Source organism: Urtica dioica, chromosome 5, assembly GCF_054948205.1.
Source record: "Urtica dioica subsp. dioica isolate 48M chromosome 5, U.dioica_male_clone48M_v1_H2, whole genome shotgun sequence".
In the NCBI taxonomy this organism is placed as follows: Eukaryota; Viridiplantae; Streptophyta; class Magnoliopsida; order Rosales; family Urticaceae; genus Urtica; species Urtica dioica.
In genome coordinates, this window is record NC_142760.1 from 27,738,119 (window position 1) to 27,759,980 (window position 21,862).

The following is a 21,862-nucleotide window of genomic DNA, read 5'->3' on the forward strand; positions in this document are numbered from 1 at the left end:
ATAATAATATATTTTAAGATTCATACTTCATAGTGTCTACCGATTGGAAAAAGCAATAATTCAAAATGAAGCAATTGACATTCATAAATTTAAATAGTAGTTTAAATTGTGTATATAATTCAAAATGAAAGCAATAGCACAGTTTCATCTCGACCACCAGGGCTACAAAAGGTTGAAGCCTCAGACGTCCTCAATTATCAAGTACCATCGTTACTTAAATCTTCTTAGTTTTGCAAATCAATAGAAGGGTATTAAAAAAAACACAACCAAATTTTGTAGTGTGATCTTGCACCTGGTTACAGAGTACCCAAAATAAGGTAATATAATAAAACACAACCAACTGATCACTATAGATTACAATGTGATCTTGTAGTTGATTACAGTAGCCAAAATAAATATACATTACTTAGTATTTAAGTTGCAAGCAAAATAAAGACATTATTTTTGTTATACACTACGATAGAGCAGTACGAAGAAGTGTCGTTCTTTCTTATCACTCGGACGATGGCTCTACACCAGGCACATCACAAAGAGATTGTACAACATATTTGAACTGTGTGGTGCTTTGATATTCTGATTTTGTAATTTTTACTTGTATCATGTATTCTATTTTGCTGCTCAATGTCGCTATTTTACGTAAATTTCTAACACTTCCCTGAAGAAAAAAAAAAGGATCGTATAAATAAATAGCTAAAATGTATTTCTATTTATATGTTTGTTGATCATAATAGGTAGTAGTACTTACTTCAATTGTATTTTGCATTAGTTGCTCTGCAGAGCAATTTAGGACATGTTCAGCATTCTCGGCAAAAAGAGTAGCTAATAAACTTCCCGAGGAGTCATGAAGTTCAGCTTCTATACGACATCTATTGATGAGTAACAGTTATATGATGACTAACAAGAATTATATGGGTTTGATTTTCTATGTTCTACTTCTATATTTTAGTTAGTCTTTAAAATAAAAAATTATGTACCTAGGTATAGCTTTTGTAGACGACTGACAGTGTGAGCAAGTGGATATGTGATCACATTCACCGTCCAATGATTTGTGACATTGAGAACATGTTGTGTACCAAAATCTTTGCCGCAGGTTTATAACTTGAAACTGATGCTTTAATCCAAAACTTGTTTTCCTGAAAAATGTTTAAATTTGAACAATAATGTATAAAACAATATGCTAAAGATTTGGATGATGAAAATAATTAAAGGAATAGGTAATATTAGAAAATTACACTCTCTGTCATATTTGGTATGTCATTGATCAAAATAATTTGATCTATATGTGCAACCATGGCTTGAGTTGATGAAGATGATGTACTCTCAATATCTAAATTTTGAAGCGTGGCTTTGTTCTCCATAACCCTGTGGTATTTAAGTTCGAGAATGTTAGCATTTAAATTAAATTTTAAATGTCGTGTTTAAAGTAAAATAGGCACTAACCATGATTGAAGTTCTTTGGCAGATTCAGTTTTCGGATTGATCCAGAAAATACTGGTTGGTTTTGATGATAGAGACATACCTGCACTTTTTTTTGTTAAAACCTGGATAGTCTAGAAAAAAGCATGCAACTAATTTAATTGAAACATGGATTACAAAAAGTACTGTTGAAGCGAGTTACTTTCAAATGTAACGCCACGATGATCGGGTACGATGAAATTATATCAGCAATCATTGCGCATTCATTTTCAACGAATTTCTCCCACATTGTAAGTAGAATTGATTTTAATCTATTAAATTTTGTCATCGCGGTAAAAATGATTAGATAACAAAGCTGATTTACTGCATAAGGAATATAAGAATTTAAAAAAAAATCGTCCTTACAGTTGATCAGTCAGTATTAACTCCTGGATTTAGGTTGACCCACATTGCGTTGGTATTTGCTTGATATCTCTAATACCAATAACTCCTCCCATGGTGTTCACTATATGAAAGTTATCTTAATAACATTAGTGGTAACTGAATAAAATAGACAACAAAAAAACATCGAATAACTTACCAAGACATTCAGAACCTAAATGACAAGGAAGATCATCAAATTTGACCAAGTTGTATGTGTAAGGATAGGTGGTTTCAGGATCATTGACAGCATCCTCGATCATTGTCATTTCGTTGATCATCCATTCAAAGTTGTTATCTACAACTCGATATTGAGGTTTAACGACTCTGACATCGGCATTGGATATGTGATAATAGTGTAGCGGCTTCAAAGTGTCTTCAAATAACTCAATGTCATGGTTTAAGATAGAAGCTTGGATTTTTGTACCCTATACATGTTTAAAAAAAGTGTCTTAAGATGGGGGAAATATCATTAGCTTAAAATATCAAATCTCTGTGTCGATGAGCATAAGCTTTTGATATCTTGCTGAACTACTGCGTGCTTTCCTCGGAATGGTTTTTTCAGCCACAAATATTTTTGAGGTCCAGTTCTTTGTAGCCTTATCAATATCCTTGATGTTCCTGACATGTTTGGACACGGATCTGCATTTTTCGTTTTTAACGTCATTTATGTGAAAAGAAAATCAATTATGAATGGTGACATCTAATACTTGGATAAGTAATTAGCTTAATTTTGAATTCTAAAAAGACACATAATTTACGTGTAAAAAATTCAAAATTGAAGACCTTTGATGTTGCAATGATTGGCTACGTGATTTGTTATGAAAGATATAATTTCAGGTTATTGATTTTGTTCCTAAAGCATGTTCTGAAATAAACAAAATGATATAACTGTGAATAATACAGTCATAATGTTTCCTGTAACCATGAAAGATTCACAAGAACAAAAATTCAAATGAGTTGATTAGGAAAATGAAATACATTTTTTCTTGTGTTGTACTTTCTTTGAGCTCCTATCTGATAAAAAGGAATTCAAACGGGGTTAGAGATTCAGTGAGCGAGAACAAAAATTCAAACGAGTTGATTAAGAAAATGAAATACCTTTTTTCTTGTGTTGTACTTTCTTTGAGCTCCATTCTGATAAAAAGGAATTCAAACGGGGTTTGAGAAATAGTGAGCGAGGGATAGGTTTTATAACATAGGTGAGCTACTATAATCATTACAATTGAAACGTGTCTTAACTAAATGAATCGTTATCTATAGTTCAGACTTAAGCATAAGGTAAGCCTAGTTTTTGCTGTTTAAATTGAAGACCTTTGATGTTAAAATGATTGGCTACGTGATTTGTTATGATTATTGATTTTGTTCCTAAAGCATGTTCTGAAATAAACAAAATGATATAATAGAAATACATGTGATTTATATAGATAAGAATAATTCATACTAAAGAAAAGAGTTTAGAATATTGCATAATTGTGAAGAATACAGTCATAATGTTTCCTGTAACCATGAAAGATTCACACGAACAAAAATTCAAACGAGTTGATTAGGAAAACGAAATACCTTTTTTCTTGTGTTGTACTTTCTTTGAGCTCCATTCTGATAAAAAGGAATTCAAACGGGGTTAGAGATTCAGTGAGCGAGAATAAAAATTCAAACGAGTTGATTAAGAAAATGAAATACCTTTTTTCTTGTGTTGTACTATCTTTGAGTTCCATTCTAATAAAAAGGAATTCAAACGGGGTTTGAGAAATCGTGAGCGAGGGATAGGTTTTATAACATATGTGAGTTACTATAATCATTACAATTGAAACGTGTCTTCATTAAATGAATCGTTATCTATAGTTCAGACTTAAGCATAAGGTAAGCCTGGTTTTTGCTGTTTAAATTTTATTCGTTCAAAAGTAGATTATTTTCACTGCAAGTATGAGGTGGCTAGTAAACAGATTTGGTGAATATGAACGATTATCACATCAAAAGTAGATTTTTTTCACTACAAGTATGAGGTGGCTAGTGGAGTTGATAGTATCTTTTTTTTTTTTTTGTTACGTTTATGCAAGTATGTTTGAGAAAAATAATTTTATTAAATAGCGTAAAATTAGTAGATTTTACGATTTAGAACATAAGAAGAAGACAAAAAACAGTACATGACTAAAGTGTTGACGTTTCGTAGACTAAATGATCACTTTTTTGGACAAATGCCAAATGACAATGCCAAAGAGGAGAGAGCAAGTGCTACTCGGCCAATTCGAACAATACACAGATGGTTGTGATAATGCCAGAAACTCCTGTTGCAACTTTCTTGTTCCTCCAATAATGACCGGACCATGCATTGCGTACTTTTGAGATTTATTGAAACATGAGTTTACATAACAAGGTTAACAAGGTTTCAAATATAAGATTGAAAGAAAAGTTATTTACCATCCTTGATCATAAAATTATGAAGTCGTGAATTCCAAGTCAACAAAAAACATCATCTATTTATGCTCTGTTTGAAAAGTGTATAAGCTCTTGGGAGACTGCAAAGGGAAGCTCTTGAGAAGGCATCTCTGCTCTCTGTACCAAATCAGAAGCAATATCAGCTATGCTAGAAAAGGAGGTAAACTTCTAAATATTTTTTATTTCTCCCATAGAAGTGTTGTTTCATTAACAAGTTCAGAAACTTGTCAGAGAATTTGTTGTAGAAGTATTTGGTGTTATTTTATTAGGTGATTTATTACTTCAAGACTAAATGGACCTTTGAGAAAATGCTCAAATAAGGATAATCTTCTTTTTTTTTGTTGTTGTTGCGATTGTTGCTATTAATTCTCCGAATGTTCCTCTTCACAATGAATTTAGTTATGTTACTTTGTAGATATTTTAGTGGCATCAAACTTATAAGTAACTGGGTTTTGTTTTCCTTTTGTTTGTGGGAATAAATCATGCAGTATGTTCATCAGGGATCAATTTGTGGTCTTAGATGTATACAAAATGTTAGATTTTAATTGTATTTTCAAGAGTTTAGATATTGTAGAGCAGAGATTGCATGACATGTTGTTCCTTTATCTCTATGTGTTTGTGTGTGTGTGTTACTGAGATTGTATGATGCTACAAGCTTAAAAAGGGTTAGTTTTGTAAAGCTTGTTTGGAAATACAAATCTGTCACGGAGTGAATTCACTCCGCGACACATCTGTCATGAAATGTGTTTATCTAACTTGAATAGAAAAAAAAATTGGGTCAGAATAGGACCCGGTATTTCAACATAATTGTTGTGGTTCTCATATTTTACCTATTTAGAGGGAATTTATGATGTATTTCACCATAATTGTTGTGGTTCTCACATTTTATAGTTCTTTTTATCATTTTATGTTTTTGGCTGGTAATTTTTCTCTTATGATAACACTGTTGGTGAATGGGTGTTCCTACTAATTTTTCTCTTATGGTAACAGTGTTTCTGACTTGATTTGTTTTAGGTTTTATCTTCAATGACGAAGTCGAAAAGGAAAATTATTTCTTCGTCCAAGAGTTCTGACGATGACGACGCATTCATGGTCGCACCACCAAAGATAAAGACGGTATAGAATAAAAACTAAGTGGCTTATTTAGAGTAATTTAAGTTGATGTCTTGGTTTGTTTTGTGTTTGATATAGGCTAAAAACAAGGCTGAGTCCTCAGGCGTTGTGGCGGCCTCGGAGAGTCCTACCACTTTTATATCCGTAAAGTTGAGTGTCACAAACTCATTTGGATCCTGGTTAGTGACATATTGGTAACGAACTGATTGAGTTCGTGACCGATGTGTCACGAACTCGCTGACTCCGTGACAGATGTGTCATAGACTGACCCACTTTAAGCATGTTTTTTTTTTGTTCCTTCAGAAATGATTGTGGCATGTTTATGATCAAGACTGCCGAGTTTTTGGCGCACGACCTTCCCTTGTCTGAATTGAAACAGGAGGACATGAGCATGTACCGACAGAAGATGACCACCGTATAATACCGACACAGAGCGCTAAAACTACAGACACGTAGAAATGTCAACGTTGAGGCTACTTAAAATTATGTTTGTATAATTGTACGTATGTGATTATGACTGTATACATGTGTTTATGATTGTACGTATGTGTTTATAGCTATACACCCGGGTGTTTGATTGTACGTATGTGTTAAGACCTTTATGTATGTGTTTAGAACTTTATGTATTGTCTTGAAATCAATTAATTAGTTTAGAATTTTATATATTGTTTCGAAATCAATTTATTTGTCACAAAGTCACCTCATTTCGTAACAAATGTGTCACGGACTGAGATCACTTCGTGACAGATGTGTCACGGACTGAGATCACTTTGTGACAGATGTGCCAGCCGTGACACATGTGTCACAAAGTGATCTCAGTCCGTGACACATCTGTCACTAAATGAGGTCAGTCTGTGACACATAGTCACAAAATGAGGTTAAATATTTGTTGAATTATGAACCATTCTTAACAATAAACCCAATACCAATAAAGTTCAAAACATTCAAAATGTAATACATACCAAAACACTAAGGAAGTTCTAAACATTGAATGATAAACAAGAAAACATAAACAACAAATGTGTCGAACAAAAAACGGTTCGTTCTTCCTCAAGTACAAATAACATCGCAAACTTTCGTTGTCGTCTATGGTTGGCGGTATGAGCCCGTCAGCTTCTTGTTTGACGTTGATTGAATGCGTTGCAGGGGTCACGTTCAACCGAGCGTACAATGTTTGCATCAAACTTGGGTAATTCCAATTGGTAGGAAGTAAAAGTGTAAGAGTACCACCCTCTTGATATACGCCCGGTTGTACCTACTTCCTGCTATGCTTAGCATATACACATATTTCCGCCATAGTTGTATACGTTCGGTCACATTAGACATGAGTAATTAAAAAACAGTTATTAACATCGAAAAACAACATCCAGTTCGTGACACATGTGTCACGAAGCGAATCCAGTTCGTGACACCCTGGAAAAATCGGAAAATCAACAAACAACATCATTTTTGACAAACAAGTCACACCCAAACGCAATGGAACCTATTTCAACATGAATCAAAACAATTAAACATGTTCTTATATTTTAAAAATAGGAAGAACTTACCAAAATATGTTTGAAGAAGTTTTGGATCATGGATTTGAAGGAAGAAGAAGCTTGGATCTTGAAGTTTTTATGAACAACCTTTGATTTGCATAAAACAAACTTGAATCTTGAAGTTTTGATGAACAACCTTGGATTGCAAAATGGTTTTAGATGGGTTTAGCATTATTGCAAAATGGGTTTAAAATGGGTTTAAGAAACTTACCCTCGGCGAGCAAGAAGATTCCGGCGACTCAAGAGATGAAGATTCCAGCGACCCAAGAAGCTTCACTCGGTCATTCTCCAGTTGAGCACAAGAGGAAGAAGAAGTTGAAAAAAAAAATGTCAAAGAAGTTTGCAGAGGGGGAAGAAAAAAGATGTGTTTGAGATGAGATATGAGTGTTGATGGTAGTTGGGGAAACTTCTCTCCCAAATACATAAATAAAACAACATAGTCACCCAATACCCTAAGATCTATCATCTTTCAGAGTCTAAATAAATTAAAAATCGAGTTTCTCTCTTCATCATCAAGATATTTTCTCATTACATTGTTTTTCTTTTCTTACAAAATATTTTTCTCGTGATTTGTCTTTTAAAATCCTTTTGTAAAAAGGCTTATTCTGGAGTCTTGGTTTATTATTTTAGAAAGATATTTTTTTAGTTTATAATTTCATGGTGTTAGCTATAAAATCGTTTTATTTTTACAATTTTATGATTTCGGAAAAATATTTGACAAATATAACAAATCAGATGTATAGACTGTTTCCTGGTTGACCTGTTTCCAATTTTTTGTATTTTGAAACTTTTAGTGCTTTGGCTATGTTAATCGTTTTAATTTCATTCTTTTTGCCAAAAATATTCAAAAAATTGGCTACATAAATCACCTAAACTATATGAATTGTAAATTAGCCAACCTTTTGTAAATACTTTGTAAATAGCCAACTTGCATACGTGGCAGCTTATTAACTACCATTTTTACACGTTTGGCTGGATTAAATAAGTCTTTTACTAATCTGTTAATAAGTTAACTTGGCTATTTACAAGTAATTAACAAAAGGTGGGTTATATCCCAATTCACTATAACCGTGTGGCTATTTAACTTAATAACCCAAAAATATTTATGTATGTCTTCTGTTCAAAACACTAATTTTGACATTTTTTTATGAATAAGTTTGATTAAAGAGTCGTTTCAAAATCAATGAGCAGGGCAATTTTCAAAATTGATTCAGACTCTGTCGTTTTATAACTTTTTGTTCAAAACTTTATTTTCAAATTACTGGAGTTTGTATAGATTTTTCTCAGATGTTAATTTTTTCTCGAACGTAAGGGTATTTTAGTAATTTTACACCTTCAGCCGAATTTCTGAAATTTCCAGAACCTGAGTTGTCTTCAGAACTTCTTTGACAGAGGCTTAAGAATCTTTTCCATCGATTAGGTTATGAGCCGCTTAGCTTTCCCGAGCCATCATGACCAACGATCTTTCCAAAACAAGGTGAGAATACTATCACTACAACACGAATTAATTCAAAATTAAGTTTAATGGTTATGTGATCTGAAGTATTTGTGTGTTATGTGATTTTTCTGTGTGATTGTTTGGAATGTGTTCGATATATTACGATATGATGATATGTGAGTTTATGTTATATTATGCTATATATTGAATATTTATAGCATGCCTTATTCTTCTAGGTATGTTATCATGTATGTTTATATCTTATGTCGTTCATGCTTTTAACGTAATGAGTACGAATAATAAGTTATGTAAACAAGAGAATCGTATTGCCCCGAGCTACGAAGGTAATTAGAGAAATTTCTCGAGCCGTATTGTGGGCTCATATAGAGAGTTTCTCATATGTCTATGTTATATGAAAGAGAGTTCTAACCCCATGGTTCGTTTTCAAAGTGTACACTGAAATCGGTATACCTACTCTAGGGGACCCATGAATTAAAATACAATAGACTTTTAATAAAGTATATTGTGTCACGGTTTAATTTAATATACTAATAACTGGTTCATGCATTTTTCTGCTTATCTTTCGTGCGTTATAGTTATTCTTGCTGAGCGTTAGCTCATCTGTGTATATATGTCTACGTTGTAGGTAAACAACATATGACCAAGTGAGGAGGGTGGATCCGTGGCGGCGATAGCGAGAGGGTTGGGTTATGGTTGCCGTTTATGAAAATAAAAGACTTTCGCTCTGCTTTCAGTTTTTAAATAATCCAAACCCGTGGTTTTATTTTTCGTGGTTTTATTTCAGTATCGTTACATGTTATTACTTTATTTATGGTACAATCTACAATCGAATTTTTTTGTTTTAAATTTTGATTATGCAACTTATATTTTTTGGTTGTTTTCGTTCATCAAGTTTTTAAATGAAAATTTACTTTTTGGTCATGAGTTTTCAAACTTTATATTCCAATATATATTTTAAAATAATTTACCTCAAATTTTCTAACATTTTAAAAGGTAAGATAAGTAAGACGGTCTGAAAAGTCGGGTCGTCACATCTCCGGTGGAATTCCACAGCAGCAGTAAACTGCAACTTTCATCCAGCACAATGGTATATTTATGAAGATCTCGTCTCCACGAATCCATAGGACTTGAAATTACTCAATTTCGAATTCATATAATGAAGATATGAAATTTTTAAAGGAAAAAGGAACGAAAAACTGAGAGGGGGAGAGAGAGAGAGAGAGAGAGAGAGAGAGAGAGAGAGAGCAGTTATATATTCGGATATTAATTAATAATAAAAGAACGAAAAACTGAGAGGGAGAGAGAAGTGAGAGAAAGTGTGAGCTAAAAGCGCACACGAGAGAGAGAGAGAGAGAGAGAGAGAGAGAGAGAAGTATATATTCGGATATTAATTAATAATATTGAAGGTTATGTATGGTATTTTTAAAACAAATTCAAATGTCAACTCATCTATGTGTTTAGAAGTTTCAAAATATTAGCTATATCCAAAACGTGATGTTTCATATAATATAAGCAATTAGGCTAGTAGCCAAATAACTCACCCTTTTTAAAAAAAAATAGTCAAAGTTTTATTTTATTAATAAAATAACCCACTAGCCCGAAGTAAATTAATTAACTGGTTAGGTTAATTTAATTTACTTCGAAAAATAGTCTTCCAGACCAAAGTAAATTAATTAAGCTCGTTAGGTTAATTAATTTACTTTGACCTGGTGGACTATTTTCCTAAAAAAAAATTGAAATTTGAGCTAGATCATTAAAAAGAAGTAGAGAATTGACTACTTACAACAAATACTTGTGTGTGTGTGTGTATATATATATATTAAGCCTTCTCAATATATATATATACAATAATAATAATAAATTATAGGGACAATCAGACCAGTAACCTAATAGTCTACCCCATTTTTTTAAAAAAATAGCTACAGTTTCATTCTATCAAGAAAATAGTCCATCAGGCTGAAATAAATTAAATTAACTATTACATTTAATTTATTTTATTTCAGCCTGATCGAAGTAAATTAAATTAATTATTTTAATTAATTTAATTTAGTTCGACCTAATAAATTTTCCTAATAAAATGAAACTTTGAATAAAATATTTTAAAAAAAAAAAACCTAAAAAATTCCCTAGTTACAACAAGTTCTTCAAAGGTAAAAGGGACCGTTATACATAAATAAAAAAATCATATGATAATCAATGAAGAATTACTCAACAAATTAGTGACTTTCATCAAATGAACTACGAACAAAGTTGTATCTTAGATTTTCAGAGTAAATATGAATATATATATATATATATATATATATATATATATATATGATTAATATAACATATACATTATTTCACAATAAAAAGAAGAAGAAAAAACGCCACATCATACATACAACAAAATAAGAGTGATTTATTACTGTAACAGGAACAATAACCGGCAGTACGTATGGCAAGTTGCACGATGAAGTATATGACAAAGCGCATAGCAACGCACACGGCAAGACGCACGACGATGCACACGACAAAACGCACGGTGATACATTCAGAGAAGTACATGAAAGGAAAAGGGTTAAAACCTCTGTCACGTGCCCTTTCTATCTTTTGAAGATTATTTTTTGGTGTCGAAAAATGACGCTTTAACATTGACTCCTCAATTTTACGTGCGGCTAGTCGAAATATCAAATTCTAAAAAATGTTTACTCGAAAAAATCTCTCTGATTAATTGCTTTTAATTTTTACATGTTCAAGGAAAAATTATAATACAGATAAAAAAAAATTAGTAAAAAAAAATGAGAATAAGTCCAATCTAAACTGATCAGATCGTTATTGAAAACCCTAGCCGCCGCTGCTCTACTTTTAACTCTCTCTCGTGAAAGCCCATCTGCAGGGAAGACAAAAACCCTAGCCGCCGCTGCTCTTCTCCCTCCTGGGATCTGGGCGCCCGGTGTGGCTCCGGCCCGGGGGGGAGGCATCGCTGGAGGAGACGACGCCGGTGGTCCTTCTCCTTCCCGTTTTCATTTTTTAGCCCCCTGTTTCCAATAAAACCATCCGAATTTCTTTCCTCTCGTCGGCGTCTCTTCTCGGCACCGGTCCCGGCTTCGGCGGAGAGCGACCTCGGTAGAGATTTTATCCCGGCGCCGTCCTCCTCCCACGGCGTTGGTGGGAGCTCAGTTCTCTCTCCTCGGTTTCGGCGGCTTTGCCTCGGCGTGGTTCGTCATCCTCGGAGTCGGGATTTATTCGGCGAAGATCGGGCCCTCGTGGGTGAGTTTTTCTACCCGGCATCTTCCCCCCCAAAGTCGACGGCAGTGAGGCTGTTTTCTTGGGCTTGGTTGGAGCGCTGGGTGAGGATGAGTTCTCAGTTTTTGGGCGTTTGTTTTATGTTTATTTCAGTTGTTTTTTCTGGTATTGTAGTGAACCTGTCTTTTAATTGTTGTGGTTTGGTTTTTTTTACTTGTTTCGGAGCCGGATTAGCCGTAGTCTCCGTTCCCGTAGTGGATTTCCTGTTAGGTTTTGATCTATGCAGGTTGAAGAGCCATCTTTTTCGTGGCCATCGGACCGAGGTTGGTTGGATTTTTCCACCGCCAATCTTTGGGTTTTTGAACGAGCCTCTTGTGTGCTCTATTAGTGCTTGTAATTCTTCCCGTTGTCGGAAGTATGCACGTATCGTACTTTTACCGGATCTTAGTGTTAGATTCACTTCGACTTAGGTCTTGGTGTTCCATGTACTAAGGTGTTATTCTCCTGTATTGATGGATTTTTTACCCAATTTTAATGGAAAATCCGTTTATTCAAAAAAAAAAAAACCGATCAGATCGTTTAACACTAATTTAGAAAACACTGTTGCTTCTCCCAGCTTCTTCTCTTACGTATGAGCTACGAATCCATAATACAGATTTCAACCATTATTATCTGGCCCAAATAATAGCATTACTTGTCGAAGATCGCGAAGGCTTCACAGCTCGCATGGACGTCTTTCATGGATTCCCGATGTCAGTCTAGCCTTAGTCATTTCATAAAGGATTTTATGTTCCTTGTGCTTTACTACACCAACTGGAGATCGGATTCATGTAAGTGTGTTGTCCCTAGAGTTGTTCTTCGATGTCTCTTAGATTTTGAATCTTTCTTCGAAATTGTATTAGATGCCCGATGTGATTGTTGACTGTAAATGGGTTTAGACGCGTTGGTGTTCGACGAATTGTCTGACTGAAGTATTCCCGTTATTGGTGTGGCCGTTCCAACATAACCGAGCTCTGTTGCCGAGCTATTAGGATACAGAACAATGGATGGGCTGAAACAAAAGCACAGGGTCTTGATGGTCTCCGATTTTTTCTACCCTAATTTCGGTGGCGTTGAAAGCCACATTTACTATCTCTCGCAATGCCTGCTCAAGCTTGGTCACAAGGTCAGATAACCTCGTTTGCTTCACAGATTATCTAATACATTTCTTGTTTGAATTTTCATGTATTTCTATCGTGTTTTACATTGCATTTAGTAGTGGACAGAATCCCAGAAAATGTGAAAATCCCCCTCAAACTCAAAAGTCCCAAACTTAGTAGTCATTGCTTTCTTTTATACCAAACTCTAAAGAAAAATAAAAGAAAAGAAACAAAGAAACTCTAGGAAGAAAGCCTTGGATAAGTTTAAGAGCAGCATAGAAACAAAGCTATTAGATCTTCAAGATTTTGGAGTAATTGGTATTTCATGGGCTGAAATACGATGCTGTTAGCATAGAAACAAAGCTGCTTACTCAAATAAATCAAGAAAAAGAAAGCCTTGGATAAGCCGAAGCAAAAGACATTAATTAGCCAAAAACCAATCTCTGATGTTATCTTTTTTTTTTTTTTTCCTTTCGGGGATTGTGTCTAGGTAGTCGTACTAACCCACGCTTACGGTAACCGGTCGGGAGTGAGATACATGACCGGAGGCCTAAAAGTGTACTACATCCCATGGAAGCCTTTCTTAATGCAAAACACACTTCCGACGTTCTACGCAACTCTCCCAATCATGAGAGCCATCCTGGTGCGAGAGAGGATATCGGTGGTCCACGGGCACCAGGCGTTCTCTACGCTGTGCCACGAGGCGGTGATGCACGGCCGCACGATGGGCTACAAGGCCGTCTTCACGGACCACTCGCTCTACGGCTTCGCCGACGTCGGGAGCATCCACATGAACAAGGTTCTGCAGTTCACGCTGGCCGACGTCAGCCACGCCATATGCGTCTCCCATACGAGCCGAGAGAACACCGTTCTGCGCTCGGGTCTCCCGCCCGACAGGGTCTTCATGGTCCCCAACGCCGTCGACACCGCCATGTTCAAGCCCGCCGACGAGAGGCCCGGCGGGGGCGAGATCGTCATTGTCGTCGTGAGCCGCTTGGTGTACAGAAAAGGCGCCGATCTTCTCGTCGAAGTCATCCCCGAAGTCTGCCGTTTGTTTCCTTCTGTGAGTTGTTTCGCTGCTTATCGACTAACTATAATACTATGATTCGAAGTTATCACCGTCGGTACTTCTTTTCTTTTGGGTGGGGAATGGATATTTCATAATGACCATTGATTCAAACTACTTATGTGTTGTTTGTTCAGTTCGTGGAGATCATCTTATTAGAAACTAGTCAAACTTAATGCTAGTCTAGTCACTGAGTTATACATACTAGATTACTTCTGTGAGTTGTTTCGCTACTTATCGACTAACTATACTATGATCAGATGGAAGTTCTGCTTTCTGTCTCATTTTTTTTTCTCCGGGTGAATGGATGTTATTGTATCATTGTGCTGTTCGATGAAGTTATCCCTTAAATATTTTCTAGGTTGACTACTAATATATTTTAAATATAATTTGTTAGTTACCGAGTTATGCATACTATGTAGACTATGTTCCTTTCGGGTATTTGCGGTTTGAAGATTGTGTTTTTTCTGTCGGGATGATGGTTGTCGTTATATTTCGTAGGTTCCTTTCGCATTTTTTTAAAATGATAGCTCTTGTTAAGTGTCTTTTGTTCTTTTTCTATGACAGCATTTTAATTATTTTAGAAACGAATCTGCATTGTTTGACAGAATTTTTGTATGTCGAACTACTTATTTGTATGTTCAAAGTTAGTTCGTTTCATGATTTCTAGCAGCTAGGTTTTTCAGTTGGTTGAAATCCCTTATACTCCTAGTCCAGTTTTGGATTGCTGTCTTTGTTCCCTCTGTTGGTGATCTTGTTTTTAAAGTGTGATTATTGAAATGCTAAATTCCTTTCAAAACATGTGATGAAAAAGGTTCGTTTCATCATCGGAGGAGACGGACCAAAACGCGTGCGGTTGGAAGAAATGAGGGAAAAGCACGCCCTTCAAGATCGAGTTGAAATGTTGGGTGCTGTTCCACACGCTCGAGTTCGCTCCGTTCTAATATCCGGCCATATCTTCTTAAACAGGTATTTTGTTAGCTGTCTTCATTTCTTACTTTGTCAAAGAAAGAACCATAAATTTACTTTGTTCTTTGTTAATCCATTTAATGTATATGTATGTATGTATGGCTTCATTCCTTTATGGCAGTTCGTTAACCGAGGCGTTTTGTATTGCCATACTAGAGGCTGCTAGTTGTGGGTTATTGACCGTTAGTACACGCGTCGGAGGCGTTCCCGAGGTACATTTACCAATTAACTTCTTCGCAAAAAAAAATATATATATATATATATATATTTATTTTTTCATCTATTATTCAATTGTCTTAAATTTATCAGTAAGCAAATTACTTTTTTTTAGAGGAAAAAGAAATTAGTATTGTGAAGTGATGCTACATAGCTATTAAGAAAGCATGAAGGAAAAATCATCAGAAAAAAAAAAAACCCGCATTACACTAAGATTGGAGTACAATCTCTTGGTGTAAAGCCACAGAGCAATCCACCAATTGATTGCTGGTTTTTATACACGCGTTATATTATAAGCGTTTTCTATCTATATCGAACCAAGAAAAATAGCATGAGACGGAAAAACGTGTCAAATTACTAAACTTGGCTATAGGTTTTGCCAGATGACATGATAGTACTTGCTGCCCCAGACCCCGGCGATATGATTCGAGCAATAGAAAAGGCTATAGATATGCTTCCAACTATCGATCCGCATGCAATGCACAACCGCGTACGTGTGTTTCTTTTACCAAACTAGCATTGTCTTTTGTGATCAGTGATCACTTGAAAAGGTTGTGAAACGCAGTTTTTTTTTCCTCTTATCCGCAACTGCTTTCAGATTAAGAAACTCTATGACTGGCATGACGTTGCGAGAAGGACAGAGATCGTGTACGACCGGGCACTAAATTGCCCTAATCAAAGTCTTACTGAACGACTCTCCCGGTACGATCTCGAAATTTTCCGTTTCGTAACTATCATATGTTTTATTATATTATCAAAACTAGTTCTTAGGATATCGGTTCACCTTAACCGAAATCCAAAAAAAAAAAAAAAAAAAAACCTGTTAACCTCGGATAACTTGTTTTTCCTTGGATTAAAAAATAAACCCAAAATACCCGAAAAGAGCTTGTTCATTTAAAATAAATATTTTTGACTAATCGTGTAGGTACCTTTCATGCGGAGTGTGGGCGGGAAAGCTCTTTTGCTTGGTTATGATCATCGACTATCTCTTATGGCGTCTATTGGAACTATGGCATGTAAGTTCAATTATGTAGCCACGTTTCTAAATTTTTCGTTCAAGTACTCTTATTTCTAGTCATGTAATTTATGTTGTGTCCATTAATTAAAGCCTGCAGAGGAAATTGATGAAGTGCCTGATTTTACTCTATCCCGTGATGAAGATCGATGACTAGTGCTTTAGATGATTTCAGACGAGCGCCCGTATGATTAAATCAATGCTGTTTAATGTAATTTGATGGTTAAATATCAGTGTCCAAAGCATTTTGTACATATTAAGATTTGCAAGAATTTTGTACCTAGGAACTAAATTGCAAATGCTGTTTTATGTGAAGCAAAAATTGCAAATTCTGTTCATATGGCGATTTAAATCATATATTTCCCTCCACTCAAAGTGAAAACGACATTATTCCGGCGAGAGGTTTGGGAGCTATCACCATATTTTTCTTCTAATTGTATGTGTGGAGTGATTCTTATAAATGTGTAAACACTTTTCCCCTCTTTTATGTACAAAATTTGCTCTTTCTACAATGATCAAAAGGTAACTTTATAAGCCAAATCTGTGTTCCTTTTGCTGAGGATTAGGGTAGATTTTAAAATATCGGCTCTTACTCCATAGAACTGAAAACAGAACTTATAAATATATCCAAGGCACTCTCAATACATGTATAGGTGTAAGGGAAACAAACAATCCAACCAAAAATAAAAATAAATAAAACCATTCCTTTCATGTTTGAATTCAAAACCATTCAAGTAATTACTCCCTATTTTCTCTGAGACTGCGATCCCAATAGAAGCTTCAACGCCTCTTCCATGGTTGGCCTGTCAGTCGGCCGAGTCTTGGTGCAGAGCAGAGCAAGCTCGAGAACGAGTTTGACCTCCTCTTGGATCGAACTCTTCAGACCGACCTCATTCTCTGCGAGAATCTCCGTCAGCAAAACTTCCCGCCTCTTGTTCTGCGCATTGGTCAACCGACCGTTGGTCAAAATCTCCAGCAAAATCTCCCCAAAGGAGTATATATCCGCGTAAAGCGCTTCCTTCACTGTGCCGCCGCCAAATTCACCTGCGTAAAAAAAAACATCAGTACAAAGTTCAAACACAGTGCCTAAATCCGTAGTTGTTACACATACCCGTTTCTCTGTCCGAATCTTGAAGACTCTTGATTCCGAATTCCGTCAAACGGGGCTCCATATTCTCGTCAAACACCACATTCCTCGAATTCAAATCTCCGTGGGGGATCGCGGGAGAGCATTCGTGGTGAAGGAATCGCAGCCCTCTCGCGATTCCGACCGCGATTCGGTACTTGGCCGGCCATTCTCTTTCGAGGCCGAGCTTCTCGGTAAGACTTCCGTTCGGGAAGTAATCGTACAAGAGGTAAGCCGTGTGATTACTGTGGCAGAGCCCGAGCAGCCTCGCGAGGTTCTCGTGCCTCGCTTTCCCGATCGCCCGGGCCGAAGATTCGATCTTCGATCCCTTCCCTAGCTCGACCTTCTTCACCGAAACTGTTATCCCGGTCGGCAAAACCGCCTTGGACGTGGACTCGGCGGAGTCGAAGCTCCTCAGGACGTCGTTGGCCGTGAAGTGTGGGAGTCCCGTGAAGGAGACCATCTTCCATTGCTGTTTATTGCTCGCGCGGCGAAGGAAAATAAGCGCCACTGCTGAAATCCCGATCAGAACCGCCGCGCAGATCGCCGCCAGGACGACGATCCAGACGGATTTGCGAGAGCATCTTCGCAGCGGCGCTCCGCAGAGCCTCGGGTTTCCAGAGAGCGCGCTTCGATCCATCGTTCGGAACGGTTTTCCCGATGGGACGGAGCCGGAGATATCGTTGGACGACACGTTTAGAAGCTGCAGGCTCGAAGAGCGAGCGAGGTTCGAAGGGATTTCCCCGGTCAAGGCGTTCCGCGAAAAGTCGACGATGGAGAGGCGAGGATGGTCAGCGAGATCGTCGGGTATTTGACCGGACAAGTTGTTCGCGCTGAGTTCGACGACGATAAGCGAATCGCAGCCTCGGAACGAAGGAACGTCGCCGGAGATTCCACACGAAGAAGCGGAGAAGTTTTGGAGACTATTCGGGGAAACCCATTTCTCAGGAGGAACTGAGCCGCCGAGCCGCGGATTATTCGAGACGTTGAAGTATTCGAGCCGGATCGCTCGGGGCAAGTCCCTCGGAATCCCTCCGGTGAAGTCGTTCCCGGAGATATCAACGTAGGCAATCCGTTTGAGGCGAGCGAAGCTAAACGGAATCTCGCCGGAGAACGAGTTGTTCTCGAGGCGGACGCGGACGAGCGAAGAGCAGTTGGAGAGCGACGGAGAGAGATCGCCGGAGAAGTGGTTTGAGAACAGCATGAGCTTCTCGAGCTCTCCGTTCTCACAGATCCCCGGCGGGACCGTCCCGTTGAACCCGTTGGTCGAGGCGTCGAGCCACCGGAGCCTCGAGCTCCGTCCGAGTCCCCGCGGGAGCGTCCCGTGGAACGCGTTGTCCCAGATCATGAGCGTCTCGAGCGACGGAAGATCGCCGATCTCTTCTGGAATCTCTCCGCTCATCGTGTTGTACATCACGCTGAGGAGCTTCAAGCTCTTCAGCTCCGAGAATCTCTGCGGGATCGAGCCGGTGAGGAAGTTGTCTGAGAGGTCGAGGCTGACGAGCTTCGATGCCCCGGCGAGCTCCTTCGGGACTGGTCCGGCGAGGCGGTTCCTGAAGAGGAAGAGTGACTCGAGCCTCGTTAGGTTTCCGAGCTCCTTTGGGATTTCTCCGGAGAGATTCGCTCCGGCGATGTCGAGGTACTGAAGACCGCTCATGTTCCCGAACTCCCTCGGAATCTCTCCGGTGTAAGAGTTATATCCGATCTCCATGTGCGTCACGGTCTTAAGCTTCCCCAACTCCGCCGGAATTTCTCCGCCGAGGAAGTTCCCGGCGAGATGAATAAACTTGATCCGCTTGAACGAGCCGTACTCCGGTGGAATGTTCCCCCGGAAGTAGCTCCCGGCGAAGTTGAGGATCTCAAGTCCGTCGAGCTTCGAAACTTCCGGCGGCAATTCACCGGAAAAGCTGTTGCTGAAAGCGTCGAGCACGGCGAGTCGCCGGAGTTTCGAGATGCCGGCGGGAAATCGGCCGGAGAAATTGTTCCTGTTGATATCCAGGCTCTCGAGTCCGGTGAGGTTGAAGATCGCAGCCGGAAAGCCGCCGGAGAACGAGTTGAAGCTCAGGTTTAGGTTAACGAGATCAGTGAAGACTTTGAACTGCTCGCCGGAGATTGTGCCACGTAGGCCCTTCGCAGAGAGGTCCAGAGAGAGCACTGTGGTTGAATTCGTGTCGCACGTGACACCGGACCAAGAGCACGTGGGGGTTTTCCGAGACCAGTCACCGAGACTATCGTACTCGTCTGTGAGCTCGGATTTCAATCTCAGAAGAGCTTCTGAGTATAACATATCATCAGCCTTTGAAAATGCTACGAAGAAGAAGAACAGTGAAGCAAGAGCGATGAGATTATGGGAAATCTCCATTGGAAATTGCAGTGACGAGAGAATCAGGCAAACAAAAACAACAAATCTAGAGACAAAGGCACGATTAAAGGAATGAACCAAAAATGTGTCAGATTTGAATAAGTTTTTTTTTTTTTTTTTTGCATGGGAAATAGAGGGAAGAAAAGAAATGAGTAAATGATTAGTTTGAGCCGAGAATATTATTGGGTTACTTTATAAAAACCAGAATGGGACCTTTATGTTTTTGTATTTTCATATTAGGGGATATATATAAAAGTTCCTTTCATTTCAGAGGGCATTTCTTTTTCTTGCTTTATTAATTAATTTATTTTTACTTTATGATAAAAAAGAGATTTGAGAGTATCCAATAAGTTTTATACAGTGGCCGAATTTCGAATTGGGATTTGAACACTGTGGGACATACTAACCAAAATCATCTTTGATTTTGTTTTAAAAATGAGATAAATAGGAAAAAGTTGTTTTGTTTTGATTCGTTTTGGATTGATATGCTGAGGGAAATTGCTGAATTTCGCAGCAGGTTATTTCGTCACAAATATATGCACGTATACACATTATAGCCGTATACTTTTTTTTTTTTTTTTTTTTTTCTATATCTTCATGTCTTTTATATGCAACAAACAGTCTCAGTCTTCTAAGTTTGTTTTAACCATAAAGGCATTCATTGCAGCCTAGCTTAGGCCGTATCAGTGAAAGAAAACCATGGAACATGATTAGGATTCTGTGAAAAAAAAATGATAATAAAATTAAAACCCAAACAGGAATGTAAAACGGCTATAAAACTTGTAATAAAGTCAATAGTGCACGAGGGGAAATAAGTGAGTTAAAAGTTAAACTTGGTTAAATACTATTTATTTATCCTGTTATAATTATTATTATGTCTTGGTGACTAAAGGCAAAAAGATTTGGAGTGGTTGATACTTGGTAATACATTTTTTTTTAAATGATACTTGGTAATACATTGACTAGTTTAATTTAAGGTCAAAATAAGGCCGTTTTAGGGCATTAAATAGCGAAGAGTGAAGAGTGGATTAAGGAGTCAAAAAGAGAGTTGGTTTTGTGTTGAAGATAATGGCATAAAAGACAAGGATATATCGGTTGTTGTGTATTGTTATTGCGTGTGAAGCTTTTCATGTGACAGAAGGAGAAGAGAGTGCAGAGAAGGTAAATGATAAAAATCCGATTAAAAAAAAAGAAAGAAAAAAAAAAGGTAAATGATGAAAAGACAAAGAGAGAGTGCGGTGATAAAATAGAGCTTACCTTTTTCTAGTCTTCTTTTGCTTCATTGAAGGACTTCAAAGATTAGCCCATATTTTGACTGTAGCAGTGAGTCACTGCCACTGCCAGTGACTATATATATATATATATATATATATATATATATTTTGACTGTAGCAGTGAGTCACTGCCACTGCCAGTGACTCTCTAAGTGAGAACGAAAGAAAAAAAAATTTATACTCCAATGAATGAAGTTTCTTAATACTCCAATGTTTCTTAGTTTCATACTCCAATGAATGAAGTTTCTTAATACAACTTTACTCAAGTTTCATTAGAGAAATTTCATTTTCTAAACCTAATAATTATGAAAATATCTCAATTACACCCATTAATTTAAAAATATATAAAATTAGACTTTTGTATCAATTTCGGACAGAAATACCCTTGTAAGACCATAAAACCTATTTTGACAAAAGTTCATTCACTATACAAATCCGACCAAATCCGACCAAATCTGACCAAATTCGACCATTCCGACCAAATCCGACCATTCCGACCAAATCCGATAAAATCCGACCGAATCCGATGGAATTCGATGATATTCATAAAAAAATTTCCATAATTTTTAAGAACCCTAAAAGCTATTTTTTCGTCAAAATCTCATTCAAATCAACCTAAAATCACTAATAAGCACTAAAATCATGTATCCTATCAATCCTACACTAATCAAACCATGAAAAAAAATAAAAATAAAATAAAATAAAAATAAAAAAAAATTCCAACATTTTTTGTCATTTTGAGTTATGGCACTTTGAGAGCTTGACAACCACCAATGCCGGAAGGAGACGGTCGGATTTGGAAGTTGGGTCGGTCGGATTTTGATGAAGAAGGTCGAATTTTCTTGTCTCGGTAGGATTTGGGTTTGTTCGGTCGGATTTGGGGAGGGAAAGAGAGAGAAAGTGAAAGTGAAAGTGAAAGAGATGAAGTGTGAGAGAGAGGGTATATTTGAACTGATGGTATTTTTGTTCGAAATTAGTACAAAAGTCCAATTTTGGATATTTCTTAACTAGTGGGTCTAATTGAGATATTTTCATTACTTTAGGGTTTAGAAAATGAAATTTCTCTTTCATTATATCAAAAA

At 37.3% G+C, this 21,862-nt stretch overlaps 2 protein-coding genes across 4 annotated transcripts; one reads left to right on the forward strand and one right to left on the reverse strand.

Annotated features, from left to right (window-relative positions):
* Positions 1-12,168: 12,168 nt before the first annotated feature.
* SETH2 (UDP-Glycosyltransferase superfamily protein) lies at positions 12,169-16,567 on the forward strand. Of its 3 annotated transcripts, none has more exons than XM_089614761.1 (9): positions 12,169-12,443; positions 12,516-12,778; positions 13,243-13,815; positions 14,633-14,787; positions 14,909-14,999; positions 15,377-15,493; positions 15,602-15,705; positions 15,929-16,019; positions 16,119-16,567. In XM_089614761.1, the coding sequence occupies exons 2-9, from the start codon at positions 12,656-12,658 to the stop codon at positions 16,173-16,175; spliced, it is 1,311 nt and encodes a 436-aa protein (XP_089470887.1). In that variant the 5' UTR covers positions 12,169-12,443; positions 12,516-12,655; the 3' UTR covers positions 16,176-16,567. The 3 variants fall into 3 exon arrangements, with proteins under 3 accessions (XP_089470887.1, XP_089470885.1, XP_089470886.1); XM_089614759.1 differs by having other exon boundaries at positions 16,112-16,556; XM_089614760.1 differs by having other exon boundaries at positions 12,552-12,778; positions 16,112-16,556.
* A 50-nt stretch (positions 16,568-16,617) lies between these two features.
* On the reverse strand, positions 16,618-19,696 carry MOL1 (Leucine-rich repeat transmembrane protein kinase family protein). Its single transcript, XM_089614757.1, has 2 exons — positions 17,130-19,696; positions 16,618-17,062 (listed from the first exon to the last, which is right to left on the reverse strand). Exons 1-2 carry the CDS (start codon positions 19,504-19,506, stop codon positions 16,764-16,766), a joined length of 2,676 nt encoding a protein of 891 aa, XP_089470883.1. The 5' UTR covers positions 19,507-19,696; the 3' UTR covers positions 16,618-16,763.
* Positions 19,697-21,862: the final 2,166 nt, after the last annotated feature.